At 40.4% G+C, this 15,866-nt stretch overlaps 1 protein-coding gene across 1 annotated transcript in view; it reads right to left on the reverse strand.

The window, feature by feature from the left end:
• Positions 1 to 15,866, reverse strand: part of Sorcs3 (sortilin related VPS10 domain containing receptor 3) — a 615,406-nt gene that overhangs the window by 152,375 nt on the left and 447,165 nt on the right. Inside the window, exon 7 of the mRNA XM_028874644.2 lies at positions 9,093 to 9,211. Coding sequence (XP_028730477.1) covers positions 9,093 to 9,211 — 119 coding nt within the window. The remainder of the gene's footprint in view (positions 1 to 9,092; positions 9,212 to 15,866) is intronic.

Raw genomic sequence — 15,866 nt, forward strand, 5'->3', positions numbered from 1 at the left:
TCTACAAAACTCTACCTTCAACACCAAACTCCAGAGGGAGAGCAAAGGCCCTTCAGTAGCACACACGGTCCTTAAGGCCAAGCTTGCCATGGAGACCTAGACTCAGGCTGAGCTGCTCTCTACAGCTTTATCAATGGTTGCTCCCTGAGAGGAGGCTGCTGGGCTAGCATACTGCTCTTCAGCCTGGTATCCTGGGATGCTGTCAGGCATCATCTATGAGCTTAAAACATGGAGAAGTGACTTTGTCAGTTGGCTAGTTTTCTTCTACTGAGGCATCTATACTCATAGAACAAAAACGAATCTTCATTGCCCTTGTAAACATTTAGAAACAGGTCTTGGTCACCAAAACAATCTCACCTTCTCCATAAATAAAATTTGTCCTGATCCTTATTTCAATTTTCAAATTTATACTCTCACAAATGACCAGAAACCAGAAACAAAGTTTCAGAAATTACTTGAGGTAGTTTTTCATTATTTTAAAATGCACACTCAAAAAATAATTAAAAATAGCTGAAAAAATAAAATAAAGAAAATGAAGCTATCAAAATGTCCTATGGTAGAGTCAGATGTGGCAGCAAACATCTGTAATTCCAACACTCAGAAGGCTGAGGTGGGAGAGAATAGTGAGTTCAAGGCCAGCCTAGGCTATATAGCAAGATTCTGTCTTACAACAAACAACAATAAAGAAGAAAGAGATGGAAAAGCATGAGGGATGTTGGGAGCTGCTAGGGTTGAAATCAGATTACTTCTGAGATTTTTAGGAACTAGAAAGAAAGGTAAGCAACATTATCTGTATTTGATGAAAGAAAGTGGAAGGTTCTTATCTCCAACAAGTACAAAGAGCCTTGGGTAGAGAGGTCCTGGCACATAGGTCCTGAGTCTCTACCGAAGCACCTGTTGTCCTCTCTGTGTGGTGCTTTTTCTCCTCCACCTTCACCTGTACTCCCAGCCTCCCCCACCCCCAGGAATCCTCCACTGACACTCATCCAGGACAGGGTGAAGAGTTCTTCACTTAGCCAAGAGCAACATGTGTTTCCTACTAATGCAGCTTTCATCACATTGCATTATAATTGTTTAGCTGTCCGTGCTCTCCACTGGGCCGAATGTATTTTAATATATTTAAATGAATGAATAGAAAGGAGCACTGAATAACACATTGGGCAATTCCTGGACAGTGGTTTTATAAAAAATGCAAAGGCGCTCTACACACAGACATCTCTTATGCAGTGAGCAATTGCCAATTACCTTAAGTTGTCTTATATTGTTAGGTGCAGAAACAAGATCTCCTTGCTTGGAAAAGATAACTAACTACACGCCCTGAAAATAAGAACCTGGCTTATCTCCTCAGTTCAGTTCAGTCCAGTAAACACTTATTGAGTACCAGTCACTATTCGAAGTGCAGGAGAAACAAGGATGAATAAGATGTAGTCAGATCCTCATAGTTTACAGACCTGACTGAAAGATACAATAGAAACAGGTAACAAGGCAGCTGTGGAGCTTGATCCAATCCAGACTGAGAATACCAGGGAAGCTCAAGAAAGTGCTGCCTACTGCTAAATCTTAATGGCTGAGTTTGTCTCCCAGAGAGGCATCCCAAGCATAAAGAAAATACAGGAAACACATGGGTGGTGAGAAGCGTCATGATGTGTGCATAGAGACTAAAAAGCTCCATGTTTATTGGAGGGTTAATTAAAGCAAGGGAGGTAGTATTTGGGAAGTAAAAGTGAGGAGTTATTCTGAGGCTGATTCATCGAAGGGCCCTGACTGTGGAGGTTCTTTGCAGACAATGCTAAGGAATTGGATTTTACCCTGCAGGTGATTAACAGCCACTGAGTCTGGGGACATTGATTTTTATTTTAAATAAAGGACTTTGGAAGGAGTTTGTGAAGGCACTAGGGGTTTGGTGTGCTGATCTGAGAGCAAAGAAACCAGTTAGTAAACTATAGAAACACTTCAGAAACACATGATAAGGATTTATAAATGGTTTTAAATAGCCAAGTAATTATAATGCTCCCCTTTCTCCTCATAAATCATCCTACAGCAGCAAGCCAAACAAGAAAGAGCAATGCAAACTCCACACTTAATGAAAATTTAACCATGAAATACAATATATGTGGGAAGGAAGCCATATGAATTGCGTTACAGAAGGTTCTGCCTTATAAGAAAAACTGCTTAGAGAAAAAATTAGTTGAATCGCACAGAACCGAGAATGAAGTAAGACTCCTGATAAACAGAAATGGGACCCTGATCTTTCATAAGATAAAACTCCTAGATTTTTGGTATTTTGTGGCCTAAGGGACTCAGGTAATTAAAAATAGGCAATAGTTAAAAATATAAAGACACAGAGCTGAAGAGATGGATCAGTTGTTAAGATTACTGGCTGCTCTTCCAGAGAACCAGGATTTGATTCCCAGCAACCCCTATAGCCATGGGGTTTACAATCATCCTTAATTCTAGTTCTAGGGCATCCTAAACATTTTTCTGGCATCCATGAACACTAGGCACACAAGTGGTACACAGATATACATGCAGGCAAAAATGCCCATACATATAAAATATTAAAAATAAAAAAGAATATGATGTTGCACAAATCCTAAATGGTCTTATAATAAAAACCCAGAGCCAGATATTAGGGTAAATGCTGAAAGATCAAGGAAACAAGCCCCAGCCACTTCTCACCTCGCCAACTCCTCAGCTGAAAAGAGGAGAGAGATCCTGTCTCCACAAATACTCAGATTGAATGCCTCTGAGTCCTCAGCCGAAAGGGCCTAATTCCTGTCTCCTCCCGCCTTATATTCCTTTCTCTGCCCAGCATATAACTTTCTGTCTCAACCTTCCTAGTGCTGGGATTAAAGGTATGTGACTCCCAAGTACTGAGATTAAAAGTGTGTGATCCTAGTGCTGGAATTAAAGGTGTGTGCCACCACTGCCTGACCTCTAAGGCTAACTCTGTAGCTGGCTCTGTCCTCTGATCTTCAGGTAAGTTTTATTAGAGTACAACAAAATATCACCACATTATGAAAATAAAAATAAATGGTATAAGAATGATGAACTGGTTCAATAACACAAAAGAGAGAAAGAGACGGGAAAACAAAATATTACAAATATTAAAAAAAATGATTATTCCATGAAGCAAACAAATTGTAGCCACATTTCTATAATTATGAACCACCTGTATGACAGCTAAAAAATTGGCTCAGCAGTTAAGAGCACTGGCTGCCCTTCCCTGACAGCTCCATTTGATCCTGAGAACATACATGGTAGATCACAGCCACCTGTAACTCCAGTTACAAGGGAGTCAATATCCTCTTCAGGTCCAGGCAGCCACACAGTACATATCCATAGATGCAAGTAAAATGTGTGTGTGTGTGTGTGTGTGTGTGTGTGTGTGTGTATGTATTTAACCATCTGCATGGGATTGCATGAGTTAGTTCACTCAGTAAAGTGCTTTCCTTTTGAACAGAAGACATGAATTTGATCCCTCAGAACACAAGTAAAGAAAAAAATCTGGGCATGGGTATGAAATGTAATTCTAGAACAGGGGAGGTGGAGACAGGTGGATCATTGGCTCAAAATTTAGATGGAACCTGAACCTGAGGAATGATATCTGAAGTTGTTCTCTGATCTCCAAACACATATGCACACATCTATATTTTCATAAACATGTGTACCTGCACACATATGTACATAAGTACACACACACACACACACACACACACACACACACACACACACACCACTAACCTTTATAATTAGGTCACTTCAGTGAGAGAAGGGTTTTAAAGAGAAGTACAAGAGGCAAGGGAAAACACAACAAGGAGGAGGAGGGCAATTGTTATTGTTAGCATTGGTGGAAGGAGGAAAAATTAAAATATAATCTGGCTAAATTCAGAAAAGAAGCTCAACCAGAACAATTAGACAGAACGATCCTGTAAACTACTAAATACTGATTTAAGCACAGCGCGAAGGCAGTTTATTTCATTTTGCTCAAATTGGGGGCAGGATAAAAGGCTGTCTTCATTCTGGAAGTTCTGTCTCACACACCTGGGTCCTCTAGAAACAGAGTTCAAACCATGAAACTTAAGTAAAAATGTGTCTTTCAAGATATCTTAAAGCAGCTTTTAAGATAATAAAAATGAAGGAGAAATTGAATCATTTGAATGAAAGAGACACATTCCCAGGGATAAAACAGGATGATGACCACAAGGCATACATGAGCATGTAATTGGTTCACAAATACGATGAAAAATTCCAGGGGGTGGAGATAACAAAATAAACAAAGCAACACCCCTCTCCCTAAATGAGAGCCAGGAAAACCAAAACAAGATATCTCAAAGAAGAGAATCTCAGATTGCTCTGACCTAGCCATAGTCAGGCATTCAATAAAAGCCAAGTTTGCAGAGAAAGAGATCAATACATGCATTGTAGACCCTGAGAAAGCAACACTCAAACACACAAGGGAATATTGGTGAAATTATTAAGGCCACTCCATGTAATTAAAAGGGAGGTTTATTTAGTGGCATAACTTACAAATGAAGGGATAGGTAGGTTACAGGGTCAGGGGAAGACGTTGCACAGTCTGGCGGTGTTCTCTGGAGAACTCTGCTCAGTCTACCTCTAGTGTCCAGGGTCTGGGAACCAAGAGAGGGTGGCATTTCTGGATCTTGAGTCTTTAGGGCCCTCTTTTGGCCCCGCCTTGTAGGTGTGACAGTTACCAAAGCCTCAATGGGGGTTGGAACTTCCAGATCAAAGCTGGAATGGCTACCCACTACAAGGGAAGGTAAGAGTAGTCCCACATCCAAGAATTACTTGTCCCCAAGAGTCCATCAAAGAACAAACCAGACAAGTGAGAGCTAAATGGGGGAGCTTCCCCCAAAGCCTGACTGGGACAGGTGAACATATACACCTACACAACCAAGATCAAGCAGGAACAGTGGGACACGCAGAACACACATGTGCTAAATGACTCACTTGGCAACTGTTGATTGGAAAGTGAACAAAGTGAGAAGCCACTGCACACCCCATTTCACACTTCATCCACAGTGCATCACAAAATAAACAAGTCTACCAAAGTCACATACTAAGACAGCAAGACAAACAATAGAAATTCCTGTAACCATCTTAAAGTGAGTGGTGGAAGAATCAATGAGAAGAGGGAAAAGAGAAATGCACGCAGCTCACTGGGTTTATTATCATTCACAAGAAGAAATCAATAGCCATTGTCCCAAAATAGAAGGTTAGATATTCTGTAAATAGCTATATTCCTAAAGTATGCAGTTAAAATTAAAATTAAAATATTCAGTTCTATGAAAGGAACAGATGGGAAATTAAGGAAGGCAGACCATAATAATTAGAGTTTTAAGTTGCTATAACTATACCCTGAGCACACAGTGGCACGTAAGGCTTATGTGGCATTTCTAAAGAGACGAGTGGCAGAACTCGTATGGCAGGGGAAGAGCTGATTAAGTTCCAATGGAAAACCACTTGACACATGGACTACTCTGTGTGGAGCCTGACTGTAGACTATTGGCATTGTTATATAATTTCAATTTTGAATAGTTTATAGCTTCAAGTAATAGTACTTAACCTGTGGTTATTTAGTGATTAAAGAAATTCACTTTTTTTTCCACGTTCATGGCCATTTGCCTTATGAGCAAAAATGAATCAGTCAATAGAGCACCCTACCACCTTTGTGACATTATCTTTCAACTCTTAGTTGTGGTCTTATTGTCTGGTTCCTTCTCATCTTCCTGAATGTAAATATTGGTGTGCTCTGGGGACCAATGATTGGATCTTTTCTCTTTTCTTAATCCTTCAATTTTTTTATGATTTCCAAATATTATCACATATAGTATACAACCTTCCAATTTGTCTATTCAGCCATGATAACTCCACTGCTCCTCTTAAAGAATCTGAGCCCTGCTGCATGCATGGTTCAAGGAAGAGAGGCCCTACACACTTAGCTGTATGTTTCCTATCACTCTGTCTCTGGTCAAGTCATTAAGTCTTAGGTAAAACAGCAATAGCAATATACCCCAACATCCAGTTCCTGGTTTATTTTTAGTCATAGCATCCACCATCTTGTGACACATTTTATAAAGAAATAAGCTTATCATAGTAGAAGATAAAAGGCATAGTACATGTTCATAGAACACAACTGTTCTAGCATCATTGTGACGCTTTACAGAGGTTGTTATATAACACAGTACTAATGCAACCCAAGAAATAGGCGCTACAATTAACTTTTTTTTTAATAGAAAAGGCAAATGAAGCTGATTTCAAAGTCACACAGATAAGTGGGGCAAACCAGAGCCTGAGAAACTGTGGTGCCCTAAATCAACGCCCATGTTACCCATGACATCTTATCTCATCTCATCTTTCCATCTCCCTCCCTCCTTCTCTCTCTCTCTCTCTCTCTCTCTCTCTCTCTCTCTCTCTCTCTCTCTCTCTCTCTTTGTGTATGTGTTTCTTACAAAAATTAATTCTACTAATTCAAGAAATTTCTGTATTCCTTGTCCTAGCCCCAGCAGCTAGAGGAGAGACCACACATGTACCTAACAATTAATTAAACCTGTGAAAACCTGCAGCTCACCTCTTTTAAGCAAAGTTAAAAATTCAAGCTAATTAATTAAAAAGTCTTTGCTTATAGAATAATAAAAAATAGTTTTAGGATTTTTTTATTTTTTGTAAAACTGTGCATCTAACTGAAGAGTTAAGAATACATTATGAAACACATTGGGCAGAAGAATATCTAAACACTCTAAATTTGAAGGCATGTTTCCAAAAATAGTTCAGCCACATTCATCATTAAGAAAAGGACAGTCAGTTTGGTAAATTCATAAATCACCTCATGCTCCCATGTTTAAATTTTTCAGCAAAGATAAAGAAAAAAGCAATCACCTTATATGGGGACCATGGCAACTAGAGTGGGATGGAAGTAAACATTCAAACCATGGATGAAGCTAACAGATGTCGATTCCTTCAGCTTAGCAAGAGTGAGCGTGATACTAGTTTATGCCCCAAATGGGTTGATACTGAGTATGTCATCAGCTGTGTCAGGCACAAGCTGATCTTGTGTTTCTGACACACAGCACCCACCCTGGTATGTGGAGAAAGCCATTTACCCCAGGCATCTACAGCACATGACGGAGGTCATGGCTCCATGACCTAAAGGCATCAGGATGTGGAGACAGTACTGAAACCCACAGGAGTGCTCAGGCAGTAAGTCCTGGGAGCAAAAGGCATCAGGTCAAGGGCAAGAATCTGAGGAATATCAAGAGTAGTGACTGTTTCCAGGTTTGGACCTGCCTCCACTGAATCTACCAGGCTGAGCTGAATCCCCAGGAGAGTCCTTGCCCTGGGGGATATGTGAATGGGGGTGGGCTGGGGGGAGGGAGGGGGTGGAGGCAGAAGGAGGGAGGACATGGGAATCTGTGGCTGATATGTAAATTAAATTAAATTATAAAATTAAAAAATAATAAAAAAGAAAAACCAAAAAAGAAAAAAAAAAAAGAGAGAGAGACTCCTCCAGCAAGGACTGGCCCTCTGAGCCTCATTGCCTCCTCTCCAAATCCTGACGCACAAACCACAGCCCAAATAAAATTGGTGCTGTCAATTCCAAAGGTGGCAGGTACAGCAAAGAAGAACACACACACACACACACACACACACACACACACACACACACACAAAGAGTAGTGGCTAGCACTGCATATTTTGCAGGGTTTGTGTTCAGTAAACACCAATGAATGAGACAATGAGAAGCTGTTGCTATCCTGTGACTTTGAGAATCAATCCTGAGATGCTGACTTCCACTCTCTCTTCCAGGTTGATTTGGGGTGGCAGGCTACTTCTCTTGGGTTTCCATCAACACAGCAAATATTCACTTGCATTGAAACTTTGCAGGGCCAACAGTGAGAGACATAAAAATTTAAAATACCGTCCTTCCTTCCAGAGTGTAAAATTTGATTTGGAAAGGAGAGGATTCTGTCCACATTTGGCCAGGGATAACTCTAATAAGCCCTGGGCTAGAGAAACATAATCTGGAGCTCTAAGGTGCACTGAAGCCAGGGTGCACACTCACAGAGGAGATGCCATTGACCTGGACTGAAAGGCTAAGGAACAGGCAGAGAAGCTCTTTCAGGAGCAAATGTAGGGCTGTGTCAAAGTTCAAGTTTCCTTTGGGAAACCATCTGCAAAACAACTGAGAGTAAACAATGGAAAAGTAGGTTGGGAAACTGAAGGTTGTCATCAAATGTCGTTTGATAAATCTATCTATCTATCAATCAAATGATCTGTTTGTCTGTCTATCGATCATCTATCTGTCTATCATCTATCTATCTGTCTGTCTGTTTATCATCTATCTATTGAATGATCTATCTATCTATCTATCTATCAGTCATCTACCACTTACCTTCATCTACCATTTACCTTCCTATATCTGTCTCTCTTCCTTTAGAGTGTTGCCTTTTACTTTTCCACATTTTCCCTCCATTTTGTATCTCCTTGAACTACAAAGTAGACACTGCAAAACTCAACATAAAAATTTTAGTTTCCTCTACTAGTCGATTTCTTGTTGGAAAAGACTTTGAGAATTGGACATTCTAAAAAGTATTAAGCTCTGGAAGGGGAAGGGACAATTTAGTAAGTTTTAGACTTTTCCAGAAAGCAAAATCTGGTGATGTCTAATTCACTGCAGGATTTCACTTCCACGTTAGACAAGCCACTTTAGACAGAAATAGAACATGGCTTTGATAAATTACTTAAAGTCAAAGTCCATTAGACATTTGACTTTTAATAACCTCAAACCCCAGCCTAACCATCTCAAGACAGCTCTGTTATCGTGAAGTGGCAATCCAACTGAAGAATTCCCTGGGTAAGTAAAATCCCCAGGGAAGAACACTGACCCAGAAAACCTTCACAGTGCAGCATAAGTCTGGAGTCTCCCTAGTGTCTGGAACCAAGGAGTGAGTGAAGGACAGTGTCTTTGCTCCACACCTTCGAATTCTCGGGAAAGACACCCTTGTTTCCTAGCAGGCAGCCAACCTCACCTTGTCTCCCTTCCTACCATCAGCTGCACTGGCAACACTCACCTGAATGAAGATATACTCATCCTGGACAACCAGAGAGCTGATGTCAATGGAGCGGGCAAAGGGGCCACTCCGAGTTGTCTCAGCACATTCCTGGATCCTGCAGGTGAGGTAGTGGGCATCTGAAAAAGAAAGGCAGGGTGGCATTTAGCAGCAAGGTAAGTGACCAGCCAAGGCCCCAGCAGCACACAAAGATGGACATTATTGGGAATCACAGACTAATATTTTTTTAAATAATAATGAGATTTTACTTTCTTGTACAAAGAATTTGATATCACTACCCCCAAAATGGGGGTAATACCTAAGTTAGTCAAGAGAGTGGGGAAGGGGTTAATCCCATCTACTACTAATAAGAATAAACTCACTTAACTTTTGGAAGAACACATTTGAAGAAGCTATCAGAAATTTACATGCACATGTTTTATACCACCAATTTTAATTCAAGGAACATTTCTACAAAAAGACCCATATATTTTCACAAAGAGGTAAGGCGGGAATATTCATTGTGACATTATTCACAGCAATGAAAAACTGAAAATAGGCTAAACGTTCATGAATTAAGGAACATTTGAATGAGCTAAGATATAATATATGACAGTCTCATGCTGTTATTGAAAGATTTGCTAGCTACATATGTGTCAACAGACTTCATCCATATGCATTGTTTTACCATGTTTTAAATGTGTGTTTCCCATCATGTACAAGTATAGCCTAGTTAATGACTTAAAATATTTCTTTAGGTACATAGGCTTGTGCCATAATTATACAGAGTAATGATCTCAAGGCCTCATATAAAGATTAGATATGATTACTTTGGGATTGGGATAGACTTAAGATATTATATAATATTGTAGTATTGTCTGTGGTTTTCATATAATATACATCTTTATTATGTTTGTAACAAGAATACTTTCACTTACTATTAACATGAAGCTTGTATAACTATTTGCAAAAAAATTCTACATTTATAGTAAGAGTTATAGCTGAACAATCAAACAATCTCTTACTCTTAAGTGCATCAACCCCTGATGACAGTTATCCAACAAAACAGTGTTTTCAATTTCTTTCTCCTTCAAAAAAGCTACAAGTATGTCTCTGTGAAAAAATCAACCTGTAAATTGCCTTAAATATAGTTACTGTTCATTTTATGGGATTCTAAAATAAATGGTCAAAATGAAAAGTAGTTTGCTTTAAAACTATACGTGGAGAATCATTTTTTTCTTCATACTTAATTTCCCTTTAAAGTTAAAATAACAAAGAAAGTTTGTGGGTTGTTGTTGTTGATGATGATGATTATCAACAATCCATAAGCATAGCTCTGGTCTGGCAGTTCAGGCCTATAATCTCAAATAGTCAGGAGGCTGAGGCAGGCAGATCACAAGTTCAAGGCTGCCCCAGGCTTTAATGAGACCCTTTCTCAAAATAATTGGCTCTAGTTCATTATAGGCAAGCTGGCATGAGAACTTCTGGATTTCTCAGTAATGCTGTCTGTTTATTTTTAAGGTGAAATATTCTGATTTTAATTTTTATGGGCAATTTAAATTTCAAATGTAGTACAGGACAACTGTGTGGCTAAACAAACAAGACCACAGTCCACATGAGACCCAAGAGTGACTTTCTTCCCACCTGTGCCCTCTCAGTTATTCCCGTCCACCTCATGAGGGAGACAGACGTTTCGAAGCCCCAGACCCTGAACATGCAGTAAGATCGGTTTTCCAGTACTTTTGAGTGGGCATTGAGTGTCTCCCCTCCTTTGCAATCATTAGTAGATTAAGCCAAGGGTGGCCTGGCTTCCCTCTTCCTGCTGAGAGGAAAGGAGAAGACAGGGATCCCAGGCTGTGCTTTGAGCACAGGGGCAGCTCACCAGGGATATTCGTGGATATGTACCAGCTTACTAATTTGCTCCTTGAATAAAGCACCAAAATACAGCGAAAGGCCGCTGTAAACGTGTGTAAAAAAATCACAAATGCCGACATGACAACCTGTGTCCTTGTCAGCCAGTGTCTCAGGAAGCTCTTCACACTGGTAATCAAAGGTACATGTGGGAGGGACACTGGCTTATAGTCATGCAAAGACTCATTCTTTCTTGGCTATTTACTATGCTTTTTGCATTTGAACACTCTGAAAGAAGAATCAAGTCTTTTCAAGGCCACCCCAAACAAAATCAACACCTACCCAAACCTTGGCCCGTGACAAGGGGGAGACAGTGCCAAATGCATCCTACTTCTTGGCTCTGGTTCTGCTTGCCACTGTGCCGCATGGGATGACAGGTTCAATTTAACAGGACACAAGCACTAAAATGAGTTGCTGAAATCCACTTAACATTCAGGGACCTTGTCGTCTTTAGCCAGACTCATGTACTGGAAGTCTCAATGCTTTGATTTTCCAAAACTCAAAGATACAATAATGAGCACCATTGTACCCACTGCCTAATGAGAACTCAGTCGTAGGAGAATGGTGAATTATCAGGCAGTCTTGACTACCAATCAGAAATAACTGAGGGTCACAGGAAGACCTTTGGGGGTCAAGGATGAGCAGGAAATACCACTTGTCTTAGGCTCCACATTCCTAAAGGATCTCAAGTTGGAAGTATAGTGATAGTCTTCCCAAATGAGGGTAAATATGACTATATGTAAAAGTTCTATAATGAAACCCAGAAGGGTATTTATCATATACAATGAAATCCCCACACAAGCTTTTAATAACCTGACCTTGTTTGATTGTTTGTTTTTAGTAACACCAGGTACCAGACACAGGAAGAGACTCAGATTGATGGATCACCATGTGATACTTGAGGGCAAGGCAGTCCAAATCCTGGGCTTGCTTTGTATTAATTACCCTTGACTGAGTAAGAGCACATCTCATCTGGGAGGGGTCAACAATGTAAGATTGTTACCAGGATTCACTATATCATGTATTAAAATGCTGAGCGTATTGTGGAATACATTTTTTTTAAATTAAAATTTTTAAAAGTATAATGCCAGTTATACTTTTACTGGAAAGAAAAAGGAAAGGAGTTTAGTTATGCACATCCCTCATACACTCCACTAGTAACAAAGAACAGTCTGTTTCACTGTCAGGGAAGAAATGTGTGTGTTAATTGTTGCTGGAGGGCTTCTCTCCAGGTTCCCCAAGCCCCGCAGTCCCACAATCCACTTATAAAATAATCACTCAGATGCTTATATCACTTATAAACTGTATGGCCATGGCAGGCTTCTTGCTAACTGTTCTTTTATCTTAAATTAACCCATTTTTATAAATCTATACCTTGCCACGTGGCTGGTGGCTTACCGGCATCTCTACATGCTGCTTGTCCTGGTGGTGGCTGCAGTGTCTCTCCCCTCAGCCTTCCGCTTCCCAGAATTCTACTCTCTCCTTGTCCCACCTACTTCCTGCCTGGCAACCTACTTCCTGCCTGGTCACTGGCCATCAGTGTTTTATTTATATAGAACAATATCCACAGCAGTTAATACTAAAGTCATATCCTGAGTTTATATTGCTATAGACACCCTTTAAGTGCCAGGTATATGCAAAAGAAAAAAGGATGCCTTAGATGGGAAAAATAAAGGAGAAAAAAAGGGACATGGCTTTTGAGGTTAGACTGTGGATGGGAAAGTATGCCATGTAAAGAGGGAATCCTAGGAAACTCAATAACTTCACCTGGACTTGAGTGTAGGCAATGCCTCTGACCCACACTGCCAAACTGCATGCTGGGTAACTGACTGAATGTCAACATTATTATTGAGACTGAATTTTCTGTTCTTTATTTGAAACATCCCCAAGTGGAAAAACAAAACAAAACAACAACATTTTAGATACCCCTATGAGATACTCATTTAGATACCCCTATGAGAAAACCAGGTAGTGATTTTCCAAATGGTGAATGCCGATGACTAATATGTTTCTAAATGGAAAACATCTTTGTCATGCATTTCTAAGAGCTGATGTGGTGACTGCATTTACAAAACTAAAAGTCACAGTCAAACGATGTGTCTTCTGTACCATGAGCAGAAGGATCTGCTTGGTACCTCCGGAATATCTGGTCCAATTTCCAAGGAGGTGTGTACTGTAGCAGGATGTCTAGGGAAGGCCCCTCCTATGCCAGGTTGGGCCAGTCTCCAAGCATCCTCACCTACAGCACAGGAGTTTCTCATGGTGTGAAGGGCTGCCTTAGATGGGTTCACTCATTTCTTTTGTATCCAACCAAGGTACACAGGGAAGCTGCAGGCGTCAGACACTCATTGCTATTCTGGGACACAGAAAACACTAGTTCCTTTTCTCAAGTGATTCCCAGGCCAATGACAGAGGCAGCGTATTCACAAATGAATGCAACCCGGATTTGCACACAAGCATCCCGGAATTTGGTCAGAGAGAAAGTCTAACACCCTCCAGAGCCTCATTTCTTTCCATGGGGGCTGCATTCCTGCCAGAAGCTCTGCAGGGCTCAGGGAGACAGCTTTTAACTTTCTGAATTCAGAAAGGTGAGCTTCCCATCTGTACTGACAAATGCCACAGTAAAGTCTAGGTCGGGCTTTCCAGGCTTTCTCAAAAGAGTTACCTCCTTATACCAGCAGAACCATGGCTGTAAGCATCTTTTTCTCTTTGGCTGGCTTTATAAAAACCCGCAGTAAGTGGTACTTAAACAGAATTGAATTCTATTAAAAGCCTATACATTTTTGTTATGTTGAATTATATAGTGGCTTGTGATTACACTTTGCCTTTGAGATTACTAAATATTCAAACTTCCTAGACATCAGGCCTCTTGCCACCTCAGAGAAAAGAACTTTCCATGATTCGCTCAACTTCTATCCCTCTGGGTAATATACATATTGTCAGAAGTTGAAAAAGTGAATTAAAATTTTGAACAAAAAGCAAATTCAGCTCTTCAGGTCTGTTCTTGAGAAATACCCAAGAGCTGTTTATTTTAAATAACAACATTACTCTCAAATGCAAACACATAAAAAGAAGCAGATTCAAGGGGACTCTGGAAACTTCTTTAGCTTCTCTAATCCTATTTGTTGTGGACTGGAAAGTGGAGCTAACCTACTTACAGGAAGTGCAAATCAAAGGACGTGACATTGATGGAAAGGCCTAATTTAACATGGGAGGCACAGTGGATACTAAAACCAAACAAAAACAGGTAGTTCCCACCCCATCTGTTGTGCTTAAGACTTTCAAGATCTAGTGAAACTTCTAATACAGGAAAATTCCAGCAATCTCTGCCTCTGTATGACACAGGGAACAAGCTAGCAAAGTTACAGGCATTCAAACATCATGGCAGTCTTGTCTGACTTAATTGAAAGCTGTTTCTAATTCTAATGGAATAATCTATCTCTGGATATGATGTTGCATGATGGTGGAGGTAGCGCTGATTGATGATGGTGGTACTGATGATGGTTGTGGTGATGAGGATTGAGGAGGTGATGGTGGTAGTGATCATGGTGATAACAATGACAAGAACAGCATTTTGAGGAGCTCATTCTCAGTTGGCCAATATTTTAGGGTCATGTGCTTTAATTTATTTAAATCTTGCAATAATATGCAATAATACAATAAGGAGCAGTAATCCTGAATACTTCATTATCACCACCTCCAAGTTATTAAATGTCTTTACTAAGTTGCCAGTTAATTGACAGATTTCCCTGTGTTCCACATCTGAGACCTTAGGCGAATAGCAGAACTGGGGGCTGAACCCAGGTATCTTTGATAAGAATCTGTGATCCTAAATACTAGGTATTTGGAACACAGAAGGAAAATGAGAACCTAAATTCCAGTTTAGACCCAGACATGTTATCCTATGTTGACAACTTAGAAAATGATGCTGAAAAGTGATTCTTTTTTTTCTTTATTAAGAAATTTTTTATTCATTTTACATACCAATCATAGATCTCCCTCTCATCCCTCCCCCCACTTCCCCCAAGCCTTTCTCCCCCACCCACATCCCCTCCCATGGGGAGTCAGCAAAGCCTGGAACATTCAGTTGAAGCAGGGCCAAGCCCCTCCCCTCTGCATCAAGGCTGTGAAAGGTTTCCCACCATAGGTAATGGGCTCCAAAAAGCCAGCTCATGCACCAGGGATAGATTCTGATCCCACTGTCAGGGGCCCCTCAAACAGACCAAGCTACACAACAATGACATCATGAAATTTGTAGGCTAGATGGAACTAGAAAATATCATCCTGAGTGAGGTAACCCAGACTCAGAAAAACAAACATGAGCCTTTATCCAAGTAACTGATAGAAGCAGATGCAGAGGCCCACAGCCAAGCACCAGGCCAAGCTCCAGGAGTCCAGTCGAAGAGAGGGAAGAGGGATTCTATGAGCAAGGGGCATCAAGATCATGATGGAGAAATCTACAGAGACAACCAACCCAAGCTAGTAGGAATTTATGAACTTTAGACCAAAAGCTGTGGAGCCTGCATGGGACTGGACTAAGCACTCTGTATAAGCAAAAAACAATTCTTAAAAACATCTTAAAGATAATTCTGAAGTATTTTTAAACAAAGAAAACCCTGTACCCCCAATATAAAGTGAAGTTTCATTGTACCCACTCTAATTAAAGCAAAGGCCCTTGGTCTGCAGCTCCAGTAACTAAGCTTCCTCTGCACTTCATCTTAGCTTCTGAATTTCTAGAGAGTGATGCAGCTCTAAGAACAGGTATTTTAAGAGTCAGTGATCTATGATCCAAGGATTTAAAGTTTAGTCTGATGGACTAATAATCTGACACTGAGCTCAGCCCATTTCATTGTTATGTTTACATGGGATGCTGTTAAGAAGTAC

Source organism: Peromyscus leucopus, chromosome 1 (genome assembly GCF_004664715.2).
Source record: "Peromyscus leucopus breed LL Stock chromosome 1, UCI_PerLeu_2.1, whole genome shotgun sequence".
Classification (NCBI taxonomy): Eukaryota; Metazoa; Chordata; class Mammalia; order Rodentia; family Cricetidae; genus Peromyscus; species Peromyscus leucopus.